The sequence below is a fragment of the Eptatretus burgeri genome, chromosome 5 (genome assembly GCF_056783735.1).
Source record: "Eptatretus burgeri isolate ZD-2024b chromosome 5, Ebu_testis_v1, whole genome shotgun sequence".
Classification (NCBI taxonomy): domain Eukaryota; kingdom Metazoa; phylum Chordata; class Myxini; order Myxiniformes; family Myxinidae; genus Eptatretus; species Eptatretus burgeri.
Window position 1 is genome coordinate 38,897,086 of NC_140965.1, and position 24,467 is coordinate 38,921,552.

The 24,467-nt window shown below is 42.5% G+C and overlaps 1 protein-coding gene across 3 annotated transcripts in view; it reads right to left on the reverse strand.

Annotated features, from left to right (window-relative positions):
* Positions 1–23,456, reverse strand: part of LOC147026272 (uncharacterized) — a 69,016-nt gene extending 45,560 nt beyond the window's left edge. The window contains exons 1-8 of one of the 3 annotated variants that reach the window (XM_085881527.1): positions 23,112–23,456; positions 21,256–21,573; positions 19,934–19,976; positions 19,346–19,441; positions 18,707–18,819; positions 9,730–9,805; positions 9,165–9,310; positions 1,421–1,524 (exon numbers count right to left, since the gene is read on the reverse strand). In XM_085881527.1, coding sequence (XP_085737653.1) covers positions 1,421–1,524; positions 9,165–9,310; positions 9,730–9,805; positions 18,707–18,819; positions 19,346–19,441; positions 19,934–19,976; positions 21,256–21,573; positions 23,112–23,439 — 1,224 coding nt within the window. In that variant the 5' untranslated portion in view covers positions 23,440–23,456. Of the gene's footprint in view, positions 1–1,420; positions 1,525–9,164; positions 9,311–9,729; positions 9,806–18,706; positions 18,820–19,345; positions 19,442–19,933; positions 19,977–21,255; positions 21,574–23,100 lie in introns of all 3 variants that reach the window. The other 2 variants (XM_085881528.1, XM_085881529.1) reach the window with 2 other exon arrangements.
* Positions 23,457–24,467: the final 1,011 nt, after the last annotated feature.

The window sequence follows — 24,467 nt, forward strand, 5'->3', positions numbered from 1 at the left end:
GGCTGACAACAGGTTTAGCATTCATTGGTATAAGTTATCTATAACACAACGAAACGTTCTGTGTCCGTTACTAATACGTTATGCATACGACCAACTCGTTATGAATATGTCCGAATCTTTAAAAAAAACATCAAAAGTTCAACGTAAGCCAGCATTTTACATACATTTTAATACGTTGCCATCGCTGGCTAAAACGTCAAGGTGTGACTGGGCCTTGAGCACGGTACGTGTTGTGAAATAGCGAAGCGGCAATTTCTTCATTTGGTCCGGCATGGCTCTGGTAACTCCGCTCGGTTACGCCGGATCCGAGCCGTTACCCGCGACTCGGATCGGACAGAGTCAGCTGAGGGTGTGGTTTCCCCGGTAGTTGGACGGCGTGAGTACTGAGGTAAATTGGAGTTAGACAAGTGGACCCTACTTCACGCCATCGAAATATTGGCGACCATGGTCCTGTAAGGGACCCGTGCCTTTCGGAGTTCTCCAAGAAGCACAATCTAGATTCCGGGTGTTCGGTGGAGCCGACTCTACTGCTCCACCTAGCGGTCGTGCTCGCCGCCGACACCTGGCCGCACAACAATATACCTGCCCTTGTTGTCCAGTTATTCTGCATACAAACCCATAGATGGGATAATCACAGTACTCACACACTCTGCCGATGGCTATGGCATTAGTTTTTAAAAAGAAAATGTTAAACCTGGCAACTCAAGATAGTTAAATTGATCAGGATGGAATCCTTGAAAAAGGCCATGCTATGGTCAAAACTTTCGAGTTCTTCAAAAGGTGTGTGTGTGTGTGTGTGTGTGTGTGTGTGTGTGTGTGTGTGTGTGTGTGTGTGTGTGTGTGTGTGTGTGTGTGTGTGTGTGTGTGTGTGTGTGTGTGTGTGTGTGTGTGTGTCATTCTCATTAGGTTGTGTTGCATTTATTTTTCCTGCAAGGCTCACTATTACAAAATAAATATATATTATTCAAAAGGAGATGACCTTTGACCTTTCAAACCACAAGACAAATTCATCTTTGTACCAAGTTTGGTTGAAATTTATTCAGTGACTTGTTATCAGGGTTATCGTGATACCAAAAAAACCCCAATAACAGACGGACAGCCGGATGGACAACACAAAAACAAAACAAATAAACCATACGATTTCTCATGAGCTATGATAGAAATCTGATGAGAATCTCACTCGATATCAAAACAATTATTTGTAAGAATGGGGTGTGTTTTCATGCTGTTTAACATGTTCCTTTTTGGTGAAATTGAACTCGTACATGCTTTTGTGATCTCCAAAATTTAAAGCCTGCACTCATTTGTGAACACGTCGATTCGTGCTATTTTATAAAAATAAAATATGTGAACAGCAATGTGTAAATAACACCAAACATGGAGGGTGACCTCGGTGATAGTGGCAGACATGTGCACACACCTCCTGGCTGTTTCCCCATTTGTCCTGTTGTTGCCCTGCTGTAGACATTATGACAAAGGTGCCCTGTTCACCACTCCAAGCCGCAGCAACAGGTTCTGCTCCATCTGAGATCAAAGAGGAATGTCAAAGTGGTGGTGGCAATATTCAAATTCCATTAGCCACCAGAACAGGCTCAACTTTACAACGATGTAAACTCAATTTGTACAAAGCTCATTTTCTATTTCCTGGAATATACTTTCAACCGTACAACCTGAGACCATAAGATTGGATTTATAATTAATCAAACGGCAATTGTTCAAAAATATTTGGCAAAATGAAGGTTATTAGGAGTTTTGAAGGTCCACTTCAATATCAAATATCAATTATTACGATTAACCATTTTTTTCTGCAGCTGACCTTGGCTAACCATGGCTACAGGCAGCACAAACATCCAGACAATAGCGTGGTGAAGATAGCGTTGTTAATTATTCCCAAATTGATACGTCATCCTTGGGAAGGGGGAACAAAACACATGATTTAGAATTTTACAATAATGGCTGGGAATAATTTCAGGAAAACTACAATGTCATAAAATATGATTCATGGTATTATAATGGTTTATGAATTGGTTGTATAAATTTTATTAGCCCCCAATCAGACGTCGGCCCATGTTGGGTGCTGTCAGTCCGTGCGTCTAGCCGGAGCCTTTCCTCGAAAATGACTGGATGCCTTTCATTCATATCCGGCACACTTCTGCAATAAATCTGGATATCGGGCACGTCAAATGATTTTGGCATCAGAGCCAAAAGTCATGGGACACGATGTTATTTCCGAATTCTGATCAAACTGTCAAGAAAACTCTTAATTTTATGATCTACCAACTTGGAACCTCTCCTTATTCAGCAAGCTTGAGCTAGAAGAAGCCTGTGGCCCAACAAAGCTGCAGAAATCAAGTTGAATGTCTTGCCTTTGCGTTAGACTTAGCTTCCACAGAAAGCGTGTTCAAAAGGTAAAATATATTTTTTAGGTTTAGTTCAACCTGTACATCGTTTAGATAAATACCTATTTTAGGTAAATATATTTTTAGGTTTAGTTAAATACCTTTTTAAAGGTTTAGTTAAAAAAAAAATTAAAAATTACTGAGCAGTTCACTACAGTTGAATTTGCTACGATTCACATTTCTCATTAGGATGCAATGTGAAAAATTAAGTGGATGACAAAATATATTAATTAAATTTAGTTTCTTTCAAGAAGTTTTACTTTTGTTCCAAATTGCCAAATTCTCATGGTGCAAGAACTGAACCATGATAAAAGGACATACTGAAACGATGAAGCTTTGCATTTGTCCAATATTGTAGCAAACAAGAGCTGAGGGATATCATCATCCACAAAGGGATGCAAACTTAAAGGATTCCCAGCCAGTAATTACACTATTGAAGTTTTCAAAGTTTTATTTCACCCTTGTGAAGGTCTTCAGTTTTAAAACAATACAAATATTTCACTCTTTGAAGATAAAAGAAGAGAGGTCTCGTGAGAGCGGTCAGATTTTAAATAATGGCTTCAGCTGTGTTCCCCTCACCAAGCTTCATTCTGGGTGAACGTATTGTTGATCAAATAATGCGAGTTTCAGCAAATTCCACGAAGCCGTGTGAACTTGAAAAGTCGGAAGAAAGTAGCTAAGCTGCAGGGTTTAAATGTTACAAATGGAGACGAATAAAATTTGCTCAAAGCAAAACAAGGCGGACAGGTTTATACAGCGCCTGGGCCAAGTGGCAGCGTTCTGGGAAATGAGCAAGAACGAGGGTTGCTCACCGGGTGGATCATAACAAAAAATGCTTTCCTGTCAGATATTCACCGAATTTGTGGTCTTACATCTTTGGAGGTGCAGTGCCAAATGGTATTTGGCAGAACACGTCTACATAAACAAATAGTTGGGGTGTCTCTATCAGATAGGATGAATTACAATATCTACGGAAGACCAACCATTAAGAAGTTATACTTTCTGTAAAACTGTGTCAAAACAGTGCCTCATCATGTGGTACCATCAACTCAAACTTGATTTTGAACAGGGTGGTCTTTCAGGGAATAAGACCCTGAAACAAGGTGGGTATAAACACGAGCTGCTGAATGACAGATCGAGACAGACAATAAAGTAATGTTCTCTGGATCAACGAAAGTGGCTTACAAAGACTTAATCTCCTTTTTCCCTCTTCCCAGCGACCTGGCATTCCTCAAACTTCTCTGCCCTCCTCCACACTCTGCAATGTTGACAGAAGCGTCAGATAATCTCGATGGGGTCTGAGCCACCTCTGCCAACCGACGGAAGCTGCTGAATGCCAGCTTTGAGGCCAAGTATGGAGAAACATTCTTTTCAAAGTGCAAAGCCACAGGAGGAGAAAAGTTTGCTTGTCTTACTCTGACCTGGTTAATAATTGTACGCAGAAAGAAAAGAAAAAAAAGGTCTGCTTTGCAAATACCAACCATTGCTTCACTTTTCCAAACTATGGCGCTGATGACATTATTCCATACCACAAGCAAGTTGATCTACCTTGAAGATCTTTTCTTACCAGATAGGTCGATTGCCATTTATAGTTGGTCAAAAACCTACAAAGAAAAGGTTTATCTGATAACTCAAGTTCTACTTAGAAAGTATTATTCTAATAGCTTACTTTGTTGAAAAATAAATGTCGACATGTTTAAGACAACATTTAAAAATATTAGTTTTTTTTTTTTTTTTCCAAGTCTAGTGCTCTCTAAGGGAAGCGTCTTGAAATACCTTGACACCTCGTACAATCTCCATATTAATGTTCCACCAGGTCTTTGTCCAAGCCTGTTCAAGGAGAATGGAATGCGAGGAGCTCGGTATGCTAATAGTATCTGTGCAAATTTCTCTTACGAGTAGCAGATCCAAAATGTGTATCCAACCACCAGGAGGGAGGGAATTAAAGAGCCATGACAGATACCAATGGATGAGTGTTATATGCTATGAACAAAGCTTGAGCTAGAAGTTAGTGGTCATACTTCTGTTAATTAATGGAAAATTAGTTTGGATAATCGGCTGGAGCAAACGTTTTGCCTTTACTTGGCCACCCTTGTAGTTGCTGTCTTATTTGTGGTCAAATGAACAGTCGTGATTTTTTAAAAAAAATTGAACAATGGGAAATAGTTAAACATGGAGATTCTATCATTGTGAAAAAATTAGGCCTCCATCGACGCTTGCATATCCAAGTTCTTTTCTCAGAAGCAGGATGTTGGAGTGAAATGTTAAAGTAACCACGTGCAGGTGTCTTCCCTCCCTCAATTACATTCTCATGTTCATGCAAAGTGTCCTCCTTTTATAACATTCGATTTAAATACTGCAGTTATATATTTCTAATCATTTCTTCACAAGATGCCTTGGATTGAGGAATGGGATTAAAAAAATAATTCTGTGCATATAAGATAATTGAATCATTTTCAAATGACCCTTTCAATGAAACCACCATTCAATGCGAGACTCTTGACATGGTGTACGAATGTTAAATGAGGCATTTTGCACACTCGCTGGATGTTTACAGTGACTGTTCGACTCGCAGGGCACTTTTAACTTGCTGTTACAATGATGAAATGTGTTATATAAAATCGTCTTTTAAACATAATTTTCATCATTTAGATGAAAGAGTGGAAATTTCAAGATGGGTAACCACAATTGTTCTGTTCCTGAATGCAAATCGGACTCACGGAAATAAAGGAATATAACAAATATTTGTGGATAAGAGATGTCAGGTTCCTGTCTTTTCCTGTCGATACAATTAGCGAGCAGCACCGTGGTTATAACACATGGGCACACACACACACACACACACACACACACACACACACACACACACACACACACACACACACACACACACCTCTCACCAATAGATGCAAAAATCTCATAAAATTTTTCTTGTGGCACCAAAACCCAACAAATATATATATATATATATATATATATATATATATATATATATATATATATATATATATATATATATATATATATATATATATATATGTTGTTATGGTTGTGGAAATTGACAGAACACCATACAGGTCCTTTGGATCAGTTATGTCGATAAGTGTGTGTTCAAAATAGATTTCCCCACCGATGTCTAAGGGATTTATTAGTGTAACCAGGCTGTGATCTTTGAGAGGTGCCTCGAGTTTAATTGGCCACGTTTTATTATTACATTTTGAATTATGTATTACCGTTGTAAATATTTGATCTATTTTCATAAAATCCCCATGTTTCTTTGAAGTTGCTGGTGTCCGTGTATTTGTTGTGGGTTTGAGTGTAAACCCCTTTTGCTATGCTTCCATCTGGTCCGTTCGTGATTCCATTCCCCTTCCCGTGCGAGCCATCATCTCCAAGGATCATATTTCCGCCTCAAAGGAAAACCGCTCGGTGATCCGGCCTGGGCGGTGTTAACTGCCCATCCACAACAATTGAGTCAGAGGGATAAACCTAACTGCAGAACTGTGACAATATATACACTCTAATTTTCAGATATACAAACACACGTACATACAGGTAATTGCCTTATGGGGGTGGGAGGGGGGTGGGGTTGTGCCCATTACCTGAACCTGGGTACCCCCAACACATACATAAAATTTGGTGGAGATTGGCCCAGCCATTGTTTTCGTGTGATTTTCAGATCTACACAGAGAATTTCCTTGCTGGTGGGGGGAGGGGGGTATGTTGGGGATGTATAGCTTAAAACAATGTCCAGATTCTGATGTACTGATATCCAAAATTTGGGGCCTCTTGGTGTTATGGTTTGACCATGAAAGTACGACGTAGAAATGCACAAACACTTGAAAATATTTATAAGATAACTCCCGCGCCCAGGCCACCCACCCTCCTCTACTTGATTAATAGTAAATATCATTTTAAACTTACCCTGTGCATCTACAAGCCCCAGATATGACCTTCCAATTGGTGTTAAGAAACACGAAGGTTTGGATCAAACACGCCCATCTACGAACGTTCATTCTTTCACGGGCCCATTATCGTCGGGAGTTTTCAGAGTACGGGCTGCAGGATGTCAAACTTTTGGACGAGTTATCAGGAAGTTCTCCAAACTGTTATATTGTGTTGAGGCACACCCCTTTCTCGCAGGTACGTTTATAAGTATATTGCAGGTGCATTTATAAAAGATTTTTGGTCATTTCATGATACAATCCTTATCTGGCAAGCATGAAAAATGTCCAAGCCACCCCGATTGACTTCGTTACTAGGGGTTTCTACGCATGTGGGCCACGCCGCACCGAGCAATCGTGCGGATTCCGTTATTATGAACGTGCTATATTCGATAGGTACATATTGGAATTACATCGGTACCTAGATGGATTGGAGATAGAGGGCTATAGGGACATTGGCAGGCCTTGCAGGGAGCTACTGTGTGGATGGGTGATGGTTTCTGTGGTTGGTGCAATACAGGCATGATGGGCTGAATGGCCTCCTGCACAAAACTTCCTTGTACAATTAGCCCATAAAGGTGTGTTGGTTGGTGTGTGTGTGTGTGTGTGTGTGTGTGTGTGTGTGTGTGTGTGTGTGTGTGTGTGTGTGTGTGTGTGTGTGTGTGTGTGTGTGTGTGTGTGTGTGTGTGTGTGTGTGTGTGTGTGTGTGTGTGTGTGTGTGTGTGTGTTACATATTGGTCTCAAGAATTCCTTCAACTTGATGACCGGCTGATTCAATTGAGGTGTTGACCCTTCAATCATAGAAGCTCTCCAAACAGGCCATCAAATCAGAGTTAGAGTGGGAGAGAAAAATAATGGTGGATTCACTTCTAATAGAAAATATAATTGAGAGATATATAATAATCAGATTATCTTCTTCTTTTTTTGAAAAAATAAATAAAAGCGAGTGTCTTTAATGTCTATGTTCGGTAACTACTTGAGACCCTTGGGCCGCTTGACACCAAATTTACAAGGTATACTCAGGGGGTCTCAAGTGTTCTGCAAAATGTTTTTCAAAAAATTTTTTGGGGTCATTTTGAAATTATTCATTGTGCCAGACAAGTCCCATCACTTTGTCCGGTAATTACTCCAAGACCGAGGACCATACACAGAAAGGATGGGAAACTCCTATTACACATGTATGAACCAAATTACAATTGTCTCGCTTTCATTGGAGGTCCCACGAGAATGGGATGATGTGATATTTCGATGCCTATATATACCAAAGAATATTAAACCCCAAAAGTCGTAGAAGTAACATTTTCGATCCGTTTTGAATTTTTAACATCCTTCGACACTTTTTTTTGTATGCAGAGTCGAGTCTCGTGGAAGAGCTCGTACTAGTACACTGAACGGATATGGACACAACAGGCTAAAAGGAACAGTTGAGAGAGGGGAAAAACACCAACAGCAGAGTTGAAGGCCAAGATAGAGGCAGACTTGAACAAACAATGGGTGTGGGGATGAATGAAGGGGCAGGAGAGGATGTATGGGGTGGACAAGATGGATACAGAAGGAAACTCTCAATATGGAAAACTGGAAATTTGGAAGGAGGAGGGATTGGGGTGGGTGGGGTTAACAAGGGTAGAACAGATCATGGTTTTGGATTGGGGGGGCGATCTGAGACGGTGGTGAACATCTGTCAAGAAGACCTGGAGGGAAGAATGAGATTGAAGAGAATGTGGAAGTTGGTTCTACAGGCAGGAGAAAAAAAACAAAAAGAGGAACGAATGAGTAGAGGTGAGCAATTATCCTGGAATTAGGTAGTTTCACCAGAAGGGGATTGATGGTAGACTGCGTGAACCCTGCAGAAACCTAGGGTGGGAGAGGGGGGGGGGATAAAGCATGGAAAGGGCAGAGGATGCAAGACCAGACAGGAGGCAGCAGAAGACAGATGGACCACCGACCTGGCTGCGATGGTGAAGTGATAGACCTATAGACTCAGCTTTATTTCGAGAGATTCCAATAGTCTTAAAGGCCTTCGTTTCCATGGCCTCAAGCAGAGTAAGATGCAAGGGAGGGGAGCTAGCCCAGAGGAGAGAGAGCAGTACTCCATTAAACTGCGGATGAAAGCCTTGTGGATGGATAGGAGTTCAGGTGTACCGAGTAAAGACTTTGTACGATGGAGGATGGATGCCCAGTCGGCGGCTGCCTTTGGAAGCCAACCTTCAAATGTGGTTTGCCCAAGAAAGATCATGGCTGATAGTGAGATCCAGGACTTTGAATGACTGAACTTCAACTGATTGTTGACTAAGTAGATGGGGGAGTTTGCCAGATTGTCCTTTTGGAGAGAGATAGTGAGTGTGAGATTTGTCATGATTCAAAGACACATTCCAAGTATTTGACCAGCTCGTGTTTTTTTTTTTTTTTTTTCAAGGCCGAAAGAGAGAAAAGACTGCTGCCTGCTTTTCTGGAGGATGAGGGATGTCGTGGTAGAGGGTACAATCATCAGTAAATATATCGTCTTATATAAAGACTATACTTTTTAAAGCAAGTAATTTGTGAACTCCACCCACCTGGGGGGGTGGGTACTCTGTTAGTTAATAATAATAGTAATAATAATAACTAGTAGTAGTAGTAGTAGTAGTAGTAGTAATTAAAACCTCAACAACTCCACTACAATTTTTCAAGTAATTGTGAAGGAAAAGGCCTAATCCCCATTAGGTTGTGGAAGCTTGGCCTCTGATACATGACCAAGATAATCCCAGACAACTGCAACATCTTAAACCCATGTTGAAGTTTTAAAAACTAGTCTTGAAGTCTCAGATTCCTACACCCTGACCTTTGCATTCCCATCCCTTTGGCGTGCTGTGGTAAAGCACTGCGCGTGAAGCTTTGTGTCCTGTAGTCTCTACATCCGAACCGGGAGAAGACAGTCTGCCGGCCATGCTGCCGTCATCTCCATTACTCTCCACATCTTCCTTTGTCCTGCATTTTTGGTAAGAGAGAACAGGTGAGTAGCAATATTCATGAAAACAAGTCCACATTAAAAAAAAATTTCTTTGTTTGTTTCACTTTGCTGCAGACTCATCCAAAAGATCTAAGTTTTGTTCTTTTTCACAAGTATTTGGCAACAACCAGGTTGCCTTCATAAACAGGTGTTCTGAATGTTAAGTGGGAAAGATTGACTCTCGGTGGTGGAAAAACCTACGTCAGTGGGTATGTTTTTGCAAAATGGTGTCGCACAATTTTTAAAGATAGCAAGTGTTATGGAACAGTGTCTCCAAGTTCTAGCATTTTGATTGTGCATTCCAGGAATTTTTATAAACACAGGAACTTCACTCGGGGTGAACATATTAGTCACGTGCTGTTACTCCCCTCATGTTTGAGCCTCACTCGAGCCTTACCCCGAAAGCCGAGGAGCAAAGCTGAGCCTTTCCTTCAACAAGCGATGTTCCTCAGTCATTGCGTTTCTTTCATTGACTGAAAATGACAATAGAAAGGACAAAAAAAAAGTGAAATTACCGAATGTGGTTTGAGCTTTCACATTGTGGTGCACACAATTTATTATTTTATGTTTTACATAATCTTGATCGCAACATGTGCAAGTAAAGAGGCGGTGTGAGAATTGTGAAAAGGAAAGGGATTGAAAGAAGATAGTATTGAGGGAAGGGAAGGTTGGGGTGTACTGAAACTCGGGATCCCACTCTACAGAGCAGGATACCGGGATATGGTATCCCGCTCTGTGGGAGTTTTCGGCAGACCATTTTTGCTGAAACTTGCTGCTCACACCCAGGCTGAAATTTGCAGTCAATTTATCTGCAGTTGCTTGTCTGCTTTGCCTTTCACTTCAAATTAATGCACGGTTATCACAATCCTTGAGAACGTATTTCCACCCACTGTTGCTCTTTGCTGATAACGTCTCTCTCGGAGGTCCATGCCGGCATCACCTCCGACATCATTGCTCACGAAACATCAGCAAGTTGAGCCGTCTGTCACTGAAGCTCCTTCCAAATGCACCCCAACAATCACCTCCATTTTGAAGTCACTGGGGTCTCCTCTTGCAGCCATGATTATCGACAACCAGGTCTGTGCAGCATTTTTATACATGACCCGAAGCATACTGGGATGTTATTTGCTTAATTAAAACACATGGGCCACACCTGTGTGGAAGCTGTTGCTTTCACTATACTTGGTGTCCCTCATTTACCCAGGTGTTTCAATTTTTTTTTTTTTTTTGTTCAATACCTGTATGGATCATCTGCTTCTTCGAGAGGATTTGACCGAGGAAGCTGAAACTTTCAGGGATTAATGAGGACACCTTGAAGTTGTGAATGTGAAAGTTTTGATTCCATCAAGTTTGGAAAAAAAAAATTTTTCTTCCCCATATTAGCATTTTCTTACTTTGGGGGTAAGGGTGGGTGGGTGGGTGCAATTGGAATTATCCAACCGATATAACCACAATGTATTGTATATTCACATAATCAGGATGCATGTTTTCGCTTCATATATGCAACTGTGGTCATTTTTTATTTTCAGGAGCAATTGAGGCAGCCGGTGCCTATGCACCACCAAAATGAAGAGATACGTCAGAAGAAAGTGTAGTGCACTTGGAACAAGATTGCCCATAAGGTGGGTACTCTGCTACGGTATTAATTAGTGCTGGGCCGATTAGAAAATTTAACTATAACCAATTTTTTTATTTTTAAATGTTTATTATAATTACACCGATGCAGATATATATATATATATATATATATATATATATATATATATATATATATATATATATATATATATATATATATATATATATATATATATATCTCTTTTGGCATCCACTTATCATAGACACGATTTTTTTTTCCATACTTTCAACTGGCTATGACTACGGTGCATCACCACTGATAGTGAGGATGCAGATAATAAAGTGGCTATTAATGACGTCATTGTGCGCACATGAAGTGGATACCGTGCCGGATCGGGGTCATGCCTACAATTAACAGATGATGTTATTGGGTGGCTGTGAATCAATACATTTTAAATCCCTTCTCTCGTCGGTTGGTGTATCGAACGGCACAGCATCCTGTCGTTTATAAATGAATGATGAGCTAGTGCGTGTGGTAATTTTCATCCTGATGAAGCAGCAATTACATGGAAAGATGTGCACTTTCAATAAGTTATTGACGGATATAAAATGAAGTGTTTCATACTTGGCCGCTCGTGTGAAAAGCAAGTTTTATACAATATACAGTGCAGGCCGGGAGTCCCCGGCGGCCGGGGGTTACAAAGGGATTTTATTTTGAATAATTGTTCATGCAGTAAGTAAATCGATCGGCCATTGACTCAGTGTTATATATTGTGGTGTCAGTACATGAGTGGGGGATATACTCACCCGGTGATTTAACAAACTCGGCGGTAGACCATTACCATTACCTTGTTACCCATGCTCGCATCGTTCAAAATAAGGAAAATGCCACGTTTAGGAGTTTTAATATTCAAAGGCAACAAAGCTCAGATTAGTTTTGAGAAAGATGAGTTTCCTGTATTTTGTTATAATATGTAGCACAAGCAGCACTGAACAATCCAGAATACTCAAGCATCCCAGAATACTGTCGGTCCTCCTTTGAAATGTGAACACTGACTCTTTGATGCACCCGGTACACCTGGAACGTATAACGTCGAGTCATACTGGTGAGGAAGGACGAACAGTGGTTTTAACTTTTAACCTCAGGAGCCAAAGAGCGATCGTGGTTTCCTTTAAACTAGCGACTGTTTCGAAAGCAATTGGTTAATTTATATGAATTTGGTGTGCTTTCGAAAGGTGTGTCATTTCTCTTTGTGAGTTTTGAAGTAAAGTAAATTCAATAATTCCCGATTACCGAGCCATTTGCTGTATTAACACATTTTCCAATTTCCAAATTACCAAGCAAAATTTTCTCTACCCACCACATGATGATTGGCAGCTGTTATAAAGATTCATGTTTATGCACATCTCCCTGAAACGTCCATAATGCAACGTTTGTTTTTTTTTCATTTGTTTTTTTGAAATTCCCCCAAAACAAGGTTAAAAGGTACTCAATGTTTTTCAGGTTGTATACTGTACAACTGTAATCAGTAATCGGCACTCCACGCTGATGCAGATGACTGAAAAATGGCCGATTATCTGCCTGTGCCGATTACCAGTTCCGATATCGGCCCAGCACAAGTATTAACAAGTGGTGCCAGGCACAACAAATCCCGCCCATTTAAGGCATAAAGTTATTTTGGGGATCAAATTTAAATTTGATACATCCTTAACCTGAATGTTGATTATCAGGAATAGAATAAGGAATATTTTAGTCTTAGTTTTAAATCAATTAAACCATTTTTGACAAAGTTATGAGCGAAAAAGATTGACCTTTTCGTGACCTGACCTTGACCTTTGACCTAATTGGACCCAAAAGCTAATGAGGTCGTCCGAGGTTCATTACCCACCTGTGGATACAATTTGACAGTGTTTGAGCCGGCCGTTTTCCCGTAAAGTTCTATTTTCGTAACCATGTTTTAGTGGAAAATTTGTAATTTTGACCGATGACCATGACCCCCAAAACTTCGGACCCTACCGATCTTCACAAATATGCATTTTTCACTGTAGGAATGGGTAGGATTATAAGTGACAAATAGAATAAGGTTCACGAAAAGCTTAGTTTGAAGTAAATCAGATCATTTTTGACGAAGTTATGAGCGAAAAACGATTTTGATCTTTTCGTGACCTTGACCTTTGATCCAATTGGACCCAAAAGTTAATGGGGTTGTCCAAGGTTCATTGTCCACCTGTGGATTAAATTTGATAGTGTTTGCTAAAGCCGTTTTGCCGCAAAGATGCTAACAGACAGACAGACAAACAAACAGACAAATGAAACATCGTGCTTAGCACGACACTTGGCGAATTAGTTGACCTTTCTGTGTGGTGGTCCAAGCTGTAATGTCATGGAATGTGTGGTGTTCATTTGTTTGTACATTAATAAAATGACAATTATCAGGCTCGCGTTGTCATGGTAACGGCAGCAGATTGAAAATTTTCACAACTCATTTAAAGCCACCATGTGACATTCAACAACTTATCATCGGTGCTTGTTGCTTTCATTCTGATCGTAGAAAATATTTGAAAATACCTCGGAACATTGCTTTTCAACCAGCTTTACGATCCCATTATCAGGTTTGAAATATGTTGTAAAACAAAAATATGTATTTTATATGTGTGCTTTTCATGTTTTGGGTGACCCTGACCTTGACCTTGAGTCAATTTCGATCAAACTTTGTACACATGTTAATATTACATGCATAAATAGACAGTATAAGTTTCAATATAATAAGTGCAAAACTGTTTGAGAAATAGCCATGTGTAATTCACAAAATTACCCATTGGTTTATAATGGGCGATAATATAAAGTGATGCAGAATCCAGATCCTGATCTTGAACATCACCAAAAGTCACATATCTTTTTGCACTGTGGATTTCTATCAGCTGTTAAAATTTCATCCAAATCAGTTAAGAATTGTGATCTGTAGAACGAATAGAATTTTTTTTTTAAATCACGCCAATAGCTAAAAAAAACTTTGACGTCATACGCTTGCAAAAACTGTGCATAATTTGTACTAACATGCATTTTAAAACATTTAGATATTCCATTGAAGTTTGTTTTGGTGTCAACAGGAAGTTGCTACGACTTCCATTTACTGACTTATGTCCAAAAGCTTGTTTTCACCTTTTTTTGACGTAACGTCGTGACGTTAAGTGCAATTATGACGTGATTTGATCCCAGACTATTTCAGCAAGATTGGCTATCACGTGTTAAAATTTGAGAGCGATTGCTTCAGTAGTTTTAGTTTCGGCTGCACACGAGCGTAAATATTTTTTTTAAAATGACGTCAATAGGCAAAACTTTGACGTCATACGCTTGCGAAAACTATGCGTAATTTGTAATAAGATGCATTTAGTAATCATTTAGATATTTGAATGAAGTTTAATTTGGCATCAACCCGAAGTCGTAGCGACTTCCGGTCACTGAGTTATGTCCAAAAATGTGTTTTCATGTTGTGCGACGTCACGTCGTGACGTTTAGTCCAATTAAGACGGGGTTTGGACGTGGACCGTCTCAGGTGGATTGCCTATCAGGTGTAAAAATTTAAGAACGACTGGTCCAGCCGTTTGGGCTGTCGATGACCGGACAAACAAACAAACCAACAAACGGAACAGACCAACATACTTGACCAAATCAAAGATTTCGCCAAGTAACAAACCAGACGATTACAATATCCCGTCCTCTCCCTCCCCTCTGGGAGGGGACGGGATAATAATCATAAAGATAACATGGCTCCCCCTGGTGGCTTCTGTAGGGAACAGGTGCTTCTCATATAAATAAATTTTTAAAAGGGATATTTGGCCATTTTGTGCATATCATCCAAACGGGTACATCATATATTCAAGAGCTTACAGCTGTAGTGAAATACATTAAAACTAGAAGGGCACTCGATCGATCGCAAACCTCCACCCGGTAATGCCTAATTCATGAGGACATATCTGGCCCAATACATTCAGATATCGTGCTATATATCGTTTTTGAGCCCCATCTCTCAATGGGGAAGAATCACTTAAGAAATTTGAGTAGTTCGATCCAGATTTGGATCTTCATCAAAATTGAATCCATTCTTCCTTGTCGCACTCACAACCTGTCCACCAAGTTTCATCCAAATCCGTCCACAACTTTTTGAGATATCATGCTACATATCGTTTTTGGGCCGATCTCTCAATGGTGAAGAATCACTTTTAAAATTCTAGTCGTTGGAACTTGATCTTCACCAAAATCGAACCAGTTCATCCTTGTCACACACCCAACGTGTCCACCAAAGTTCATCTGAATCCGTCAACAACTTTTTGAGATATCATGCTATGTATCGTTTTTGGCCCTCTCTCTCAATCGTGAAGAATCACTTTGAAAATTTTAGTAGTCGGATTCAGATCCGGATCTTCACCAAAATCTAACCAGTTAGTCCTTGTCGCACACCCAACCTGTCCACAAAATGTCATCCGGATCAGTCCACAAGTTTTTAAGATATCCTGCACACAGACAAACAGAAAAAGAAAAGGGGTGAAAATATAACCACCTTCACCTTCGGTGGCGGAGGTAAAAATAGGTTTCAGTAAAAAAAAATTTAAAATAGCATCTCTCTATCCAATGCAGCCTGTGGCTGCTGGTTGCATCATTGGTTGGGATGCGGCTATGCCGCTGATGCAGTGTCCCCCTTACCAGTACACTGGTACTCATTTTGCCGACCTCAGAAGGATGACAGGCTGAGTCAACCTCCTGGTGTATTAATTCAGCGGCCAACTGGGCTTGAACTCAGGACCCTAACCACTAAGCAAACACCAGGCTAAAAAAAATAGGATGAATACTGTGTTTTGTCAAGATCAATTGAGGTATTTAAAGACTATATCGGGAAAGCGAAGTGTACATGGAATCGAAACTCGCCTTCACAATCGCAGTTCTTCACAAGTCTGAAGACGACGATGGTTCACGAGCGGTATTTGGCGATGTATATTGTTTCAGAAGTCAAGGATGAGACAATGTGATAATGTTTGACCAAGTTATAAAAATGATCAACATCCTGTGGTACGAGTGACAGGTTATTCGCTGCAAAATGTCGAAAACCCGGTTTCGTTCAACAACTTTCAAAATTTGACCTTTGCATGACCTTTAAAGGTCACAAAACAATGTTGTGGACATTAAAATAAGGAAACAGGATACGTGCTATAGCTTACTGGAGTTACTTCATCGAAGAAGGTCGAAAACCCGGTTCGATTCCCACAACTTTGAAAATTTGACCTTTGTGAACTTTAAAGGCCAAAGATTATGACCTTTGGTGCAAAACTTCTTCTGGAACATTCCAGGAACAATATAACGTCATATAGGCTATATGGCATTTTGCACTCCTCGGATTATCCATACTTTGATGAAATCAGCGTAAAAACAAACTTGAAGGGGGCGCCACGGGCAAGGTGTTCGAGATAGAGAAAAATGGTTTCAAGACTTTAAGTGGGGAATGACCTCACGATTATGCATAAAAAATATTGTCATCCGAGCTCTCAAAGTTTGGGCGGTCGTATGATTTTTATGTGAAAATTTGCAATTGTCTAAGTTTGTGACCTTGTGACCTTGACACGAAAATGAAAAAAAATATATCGAGCTCCGTGGGGCTATGCAGGTGCCATTGGGCTAACCAATTACTGAAACCCCTGCCAGATTCGACAAACCCCCTCGGAGAAGATGCAAATTGAAATCGGCTACCCCCTAAAAACACATATTTTTGGGGCGTGGTTCTGCCCATAATGGGCGCACCACGCCCATTTTCAGGAAAACACAACTAGATCATGATATAAACCTCCCACCAAAATTTTATCAGGATCGGATCAAAACCCACAGAGCTATGCTTGGGACAGACAGACAGACAGCAATAACGAATATAGTGGTCACTTATTTTTTTCGTGAAAATATTTTTTCACTTTTTTCGTGAACCAATTAAACATAGAAGCTGATTCGGAGGGAAGAAGTTGAGGATTCCATGTGTCACAATCGTTGAACAACAAAATAATTCAACGTCTCGATATCACAAATCATATTCACTTATGATTTCGAGCTTTGTTTGACATTTTTGTGATCGCGACATGTAATCGTTTGGGATCCAATTCTCTTGAACTTCTTGATGAATTCTACATCATTGGACAGAGTTTCTCCAAAGCATTCAAGAAAGATCAACACAGGTCACCCTTTGAATGGCCAACCTCTTTTATTTCCTGGATCTCATCTTTCAAACCATTCTATGATTAATCTCGTCATCCCCCAAATTTCTCACCAATGTCAGCATTCCATAAAGCTCGGTTTTGGCTCCAATACTTTCTTCTCTTCCTTAACAAGCCTCTTTCCTCCATCACAAATCATATTCACCCTTATGCAGAGCTGACTGTTCCTTTCACAGATCATTTTGTCTTGATCTGTCTGCATGCATGATGCTGAACTCGACATTCAAATTGCCAGAAACGATGCTATCTCCTCTCTGAATGCAAAACTTGAATAGATTAATGCTTGGGGCCTAAAATCACTTGGTACAATTGGACGCAACCAAGACCGAAATGCTTGTCTCAAGCAAATTGGACAATTTTGCTCCATGGTGTATTTTTGTTTATTTATTTATTTCGATTTCATTTATACACTCCTGGAGCCAACCTCAACAATGGATGCTCTCACAGTCATCTTGAACTCACTCATTTGGGAAGATCATCTGTTAGTGATGGCAAAGGATGCCTCCAGACAGTTAAGTTTCTTCTTTTGGTTTTTTTTTTTTTTCATGGAAAGTACTTGAAAGTTTACCAGCGGTCCATATGATATGCCGCTTAGATGAGACTACAGCTTCAGTACTTTTCTCCTGTTTGCGTGGGTTCCGGCTCTACTTCCGTGACATTCCTCAGCAAAATCCAAACTATAACTTTATGCCCGATTTGACACATCATCTCCTCAAAACACCTCGTCCCGTTGTTGGAAGTTTTTTTATTTTTTGTATACCTTGTCGAGGCTCGTGTGAGAGCTAGCACACAACGCACAGCAAGGGGGGCATGAGACAAGAGGGGAGGGAGTGGGAAGGACAAAACAGTGGGGAACAGAGACATTAGGAGATCTGTGGAAGGGAGAGGGATGGGACGGGGAACATGGGGAATACAAGATGGACATTACAGGGACTTTCAGGAAGGAAAGCAGGGAATTTGAAGGTGGGCTTGGGTGGATTATCGGGGGTAGAAAAGATCGAGGATTTGGATGGGGGATGATAAGAGGTGGTGGTGAACAGCTGTTTTGAAGGCCTGGAGGGAAGAATGGGAATGAATAGAGTGTGGGAGTTTGTTCCAAAGGTGCGAAAAAGAGGAATGAAAGAATGAAAGGTTGCCTCCCTATCTTTATTTTACCATTATTAACACTCTCATTGCTCAGTCAAGTTTTCTGCTTTTGCACCACGTACGTACGTGCCCTCTCTGACACAGCATCTTTTCAGAATATTCTCTTTCATTCCAATCCCTTGCCCTCCCCTCCTCTTCCCCCAAATGGAATGCTCTTCCCCCCTACTCTTCGCCATGTCCTATCAGCTGCATACCTTTAACTGTTTAGTTAATCAACGTGTGTACTTTCTTTCTCCTCCTAATCTTCTCTTCTCTGCCACTAAGAACAATGTTTGCCGTTATATGATAGTTGTATCTATTTATTTCTTTGCCTTTCATACTGTCGCTCTTGTGTGGCTTATTTAAAAAAATAACAAATACAAATAGCAATTCCGATGTGCCGTGTTTATACTCACTTAACTCGGTGATGAGTTTGAGATTCTGCTGTCGAATACTTTCAAACTCGGCTTGTTTTCTCTGCATATGCTCCTCCGTCACGATGCAACGGTCACAAACGCCTGCACGCAGCCTTTCGGCGGTAAAGATTGGGACACCCCAAGTACATGTGAATTAATTTGAGGAAATTTGTTAAATCATTCAACAATCAGAAAAAATGTCTGCAATATCCCTCGGATATCACGTTTGGATTAAAACTCTAACTGAAGAGGATATAGATTCAAGCATATCGCATCAGAAGAAGAGGAAGAACAAGCACTCCTTTCACATCTTCAGAAACATCTGGGGCATAATCCTCGATGGATCGCCACTCCATGCAGTATACTAGAATAGCTCGTTCTTCCCAATAAGGTGCTACTCTTTTTACCGACCTCGGAAGGATGACAGGTTGAGTCAACCTACCTGGTGTTATTTAGCGGATTAACGGGATCAAACTCAGGACCCGAACATCTTAAGCCAGTCACCTTAACCGTTAAGCAAACATCAGGCTTCATTTCATGTACCAACTACAATAATTACAACTGGCAACAAATTACCTTTCATATTTGGGGGGAAAAAAAAAACAATTAAACAATGTCAGCAGTGTTGCAAGTCCTCACCTGTCTTCAAGAACCTTCACATTCTCGTTGAGAAGTTTTTGCTGCTCCTTCATCTGTTGGTTAGCGATGAAAACTTCCTCCATTCTCATGGCACTTCTGAAAAAATAAAATGAAATAAAATTAAAAGATTCAACAACAGGGTGTATGTTCGACGTGCAGGAAGGCGAGTTTTTGTGTCGAGTTGTTAAACTGCTTAACATATACATCTCCAGCAAATTGGCTGTGGGTCTACACCCAGCGGCTGCAGGTCTGGGCCCAGAACCGCCAGTTTATCCGCATGCCCCAGAGCTAGTGGGCCAAGTGATGCGGGCTAAGTGATCCGAAGCAGGCAAAACACAAAGAGGGAACCACATCTGCTGGAATGCAGTTTGAAAGAGGAGATTGGATGTTGGTGATCTCCCTGCAAAAGCTAAAGCCGTTGTCTCATTACCATACACAAGGCTGCTGACTCACAGTGCAGAGTAAATAACCAGGGGACAAATTGCCCTCCTAATTTGAGGCTTTTGCTTTCCCCATAACCCCCTCTCCCCCCCTCCACCCCCTCCCCTCCCCCCAAAAAAGATCCCCCACCAGCAAGCCCATCCTTACATGCAGCGTTCTTGTTTCATCTTGTTCAATTGCTGGCTTAATCCTGCATTTGGGAAGGAAAAAAAAAAGAAAGAAAGACATTCTTGTAACGCAACATCATGGTTCCACAATACAATGAATAACTAGTTTTGTTCGTGAATGCGAGTATCGATCTGCTGATCTGCGTCAGCGGACAGGTAGACCAATGGATGAAATGGACAGGATGTCGACGACCGAGGTATGCTAAACGTGGGAGGCAAACACCAGACGTTTCAGGCACGAGCCCTTCATCGGTCGGAGCAAAAGACCTAATTATGATCAAGTGCACACCGCCGATATCCATGCAGGAATTTACTTATCATAAGGCTCGACTCACAATTGATCTAGCAGTAGTTCCACGCAGCTTCAGAGATTTTGAAATGAAATGTACGTCGTAATTATAAAAGTAATATTGTAATACTTGCATCACAGCTGAATCATCATGAAATAAGGTCATTCGGATCAAATACGGAGCCAACTATCCACAGGGATACAACGGATCCATTATTTTACCAACTACATGTAACAATAGACAGCTTTAATTTAATTATTAGGTAAAAGTCGTAGTAGGTAAAATTATTATTATTGCCCACAAATGGTAAGAGGCGATTAGTGAACACAGGGACGCACAGGCAGGTGTACGGACTATCCCTGCAGGAGGGCAGTCATGCCTGTAGAGTATCCAGTGAGAAGTCGACCTCCCACCTTCCTTTATTTCTTCCCTCCTCCATCCAACCTCCAAACCAGATCACCACCACCCACCCCTCCTGCCCCCGCCCCCCAAAACAACAAAAGGAAAAACCCTACAGGGTTTTCACTACAACGTGACTACATCGCTTTGTCATTTGGGGGATTTTTTTTTTTTGCACCTTTCGGTTTCCTTTTCTATTTTATCGTTTTGCGCCTGTTCGGACCTGCGAGCCTCACTTGTTTGAACCACAACACCCGAGCGCATCAAGACTGCCAGCGGCGCTGCTTCAAACGACCTCCCGCTATTCGCGCACGACTACAAACATGTCCCGATGCACCACCCGCACAACCAAAAGCAATTCGATCAACTTGTTAAAGTATTTCCTTTGAATGATAAAGCACATCCTTAAATTTATAGGCAAGCTCGCGGAGATCATTGTTGTACCTGCCAGGAATTTGTCGGTCAACTTAAACGCCCAATGGCTTCAACATCCTCATATCGACGGACCAAAAGGGTGCACTCGATACGAGGATGTCGGTGAAACGTGCCTTGTGAAAGAGTGTACGGGTCACCGCATTCCCAGCAATCGGGTCAATGGTGTGCGGGTACCAACCTTGCACCTCACGGTCGTGGACTTCCAGGAGCCGCTTGACGAGTTCGCCGAAGCTCTCTGGGGCCGTGCCGCCGTACGATGGGCTCGCCGATCCACCGCCGGCCCCCAGGGGGACGCTCGCCGCCGTCCCGTTCATCCGGATGGCTCGAGGTTCCACGGCGATGGGAGCGCTGCTCGAGCGTGACAGGGCGGTGTGAGGGAGCGTGGGTCGATTGTCGGACATCGCGAAGGGTCCTGGCGCAACGGCCTGCCGAGATTGCTCCCGAGGAGCGGGACAGCGTCTCGGTTGGTTGAGCGGTGTCGGTGGTTGACCCGGGACTGCAAACACAGGAGCCATATTTTGTGTGCTTCGCTCACTGCCGTGCAGGATTAACACACACACACACACACACACACACACACACACACACACACACACACACACACACACACACACACACACACACACGCACACACACACACACGCAGGGCTTTCACTGGCTATCTGAACAAAAAGTTGCACACAACAAACACCGACAACGTGGGTACTCCTCCGTGGAAGGTCCACCCAGGGATGAGTGTGAGTGTGTTTTTTTCCCCCCTTCAATAACATTGAGTTCAGACATTCTTTGAGTAGAAGCCACGCCCACTCGTCGCGAAACATCGCTGCTTTCAAACTCCCCGATGATTAATTACAATATTTGATCAAGCGACACGAACGTTGTGCGAATCGCGCTCCGAAGACTGCGGCATCCCGTCCTGCCGATTACCAACGGCGATGCGGCTCTCCGACACACAGCGCCTGGACGGACGGACACACGCACGCACGCAATTTGTTCATGTTCACGGTGGACACGGAACACCGTATGACATTCTTCACCTTTATGGTAAAACACGTGCGAAGCATTAAAACAAACTCGAAATACCACACGGACGACTTTCGCTGTAACAAAAGAAAACGCACAGCGCCTGGACGGACGGACGGACGCACGCACGCACGCAATTTGATCATGTTCACGGTGGACACGGAACACCGTGTGACATTCTTCACCTTTATGGTAAAACACGTGCGAAGCATTAAAACAAACTCGAAATACCACACGGACGACTTTCGCTGGAACAAAAGAAAACGCACAGCACCTGGACGGACGGACGGACGGACGCACGCACGCAATTTGTTCATGTTCACGGTGGACACGGAACACCGTGTGACATTCTTCACCTTTATGGTAAAACACGTGCGAAGCATTAAAACAAACTCGAAATACTACACGGACGACTTTCGCTGGAACAAAAGAAAACGCACACAGCGCCTGGACAGACGGACGGACGGACGGACGCACGCACGCACGCAATTTGATCATGTTCACGGTGGACACGGAACACCGTGTGACATTCTTCACCTTTATGGTAAAACACGTGCGAAGCATTAAAACAAACTCGAAATACCACACGGACGACTTTCGCTGGAACAAAAGAAAACGCACACAGCGCCTGGACGGACGGACGGACGGACGGACGCACGCACGCAATTTGTTCATGTTCACGGTGGACACGGAACACCGTGTGACATTCTTCACCTTTATGGTAAAACACGTGCGAAGCATTAAAACAAACTCGAAATACCACACGGACGACTTTCGCTGGAACAAAAGAAAACGCACACAGCGCCTGGACGGACGGACGGACGGACGGACGGACGCACGCACGCACGCACGCAATTTGATCATGTTCACAAAGGAAAACACACTCACGGCGTCCGGACGGACGCACTCACGGGAGGCGAACCCACGTTTATCCCGGTTAACGTCCTTTCATTCCCGACTTTTCGGGACCAAATGGAAACAAATGTTCATCGCCACTCACTGTACTCTAACCCCGGGATGCAAACAGGGATTTTCCCGCCGTTTTCAAGAGCGTGCTCGTCCTCTCGACTCCCGCCCGTGCGTCTGGAGAATCATGGGTCCGTACCTGCGGAGGGGACGCGCGTCCGCCGCCAGGTGCACGCAAGCGTCGGCCGGGGATGTCGCCCGAGCTATGCGGACCTCTCCATGCCCTCACGCGCAATCTCAAGGCTGCGCAGCAGCGGCTCCCCGTAATTGAGCGCTCTTTGACTACCAGACTTTCCCGTCGAACCGGTTTGGCGACTCCGCTCGGCCGGCTCCGGCCCCTCCTGCCTCTCCGCCCTCCGCAAGCCAATCCCATTCACTCGACAAAACCGGTCCGACCGGTGTGTTGTGCAGCGACAAGACCGCCCGTCCATCTGCGCTCGTTCGGCAAAGCCAAGAGTACGGGATCTTTGAGTCGACGCGTGCGATTGGCTTCAAGTTGTCCCCCGTCACGCCCCTGACGCATGCGATTGGCTGAGAAACGCCGCGTCACAACCTTGACGCCCCGCCCATTGCGATCAAGCCGCTTCGTTTTTGGCGCTCGCTGATATTTTTGAGAGCTCGCGCGACGGCGCTCAATAACTAAGCAATATCATTAACTAACTAGCATCATTTGTTAGTTGAGATCATCTTTCTTTGATCAATGAATGCGGCATGTACTTATACTCCGACTCTTTCATTGTTTAAATCTCGAGTGGGGTCATTTGGGGTTTTTTTCTGAACATTAATTGTTTCCTTAACGACTCGAATTGCTAATTAACAAATGACCAGGTGTCACTGTCACGAACTTACAACTCAAAGTGTGAACAATTATTCAATTGTCAGATCGAACGGTCGGCTGGCAGGAAGGTTTCCACGTACGAACACACTCACCTCGAAGCTGTCTCGCCTGGGGTTCGAATCCTGACAGGTATCGCCCAGGTACGGTGATTCATCAACGTGTGGGTCCGTCCCTCGGATGGATGTTAAAAATCCACGGTGTCCTTCGCCAAGAGCAGGCGAGCTATCGCCGGCACCCTCAACAACTTATAAATTATTTACAAAATCACCTTCATCCACACGTCATATCTGGTCAGCCGGTTCGTGAAAGACTTGAGGCAAAATCTTGCCCTGGTCGAGCTCACAAGAATGTGAAAATAGTAGTATTAGTAGTAGTAGTAGTAGGTAGTAGTCGTAGTCGATCTTAAAGGACTGGACTTTCTCAAACACAGCTTGAGTGTGGACCGCGACTGCAGCACGACCACTTTTCCATCATACATCGAGGTCTTTCCACATCGAGGTCTTCTCAATATTCCAATTAATACAACAACTAAACCTGGTGTTGGTTTCACGGTTCAGGTGAAT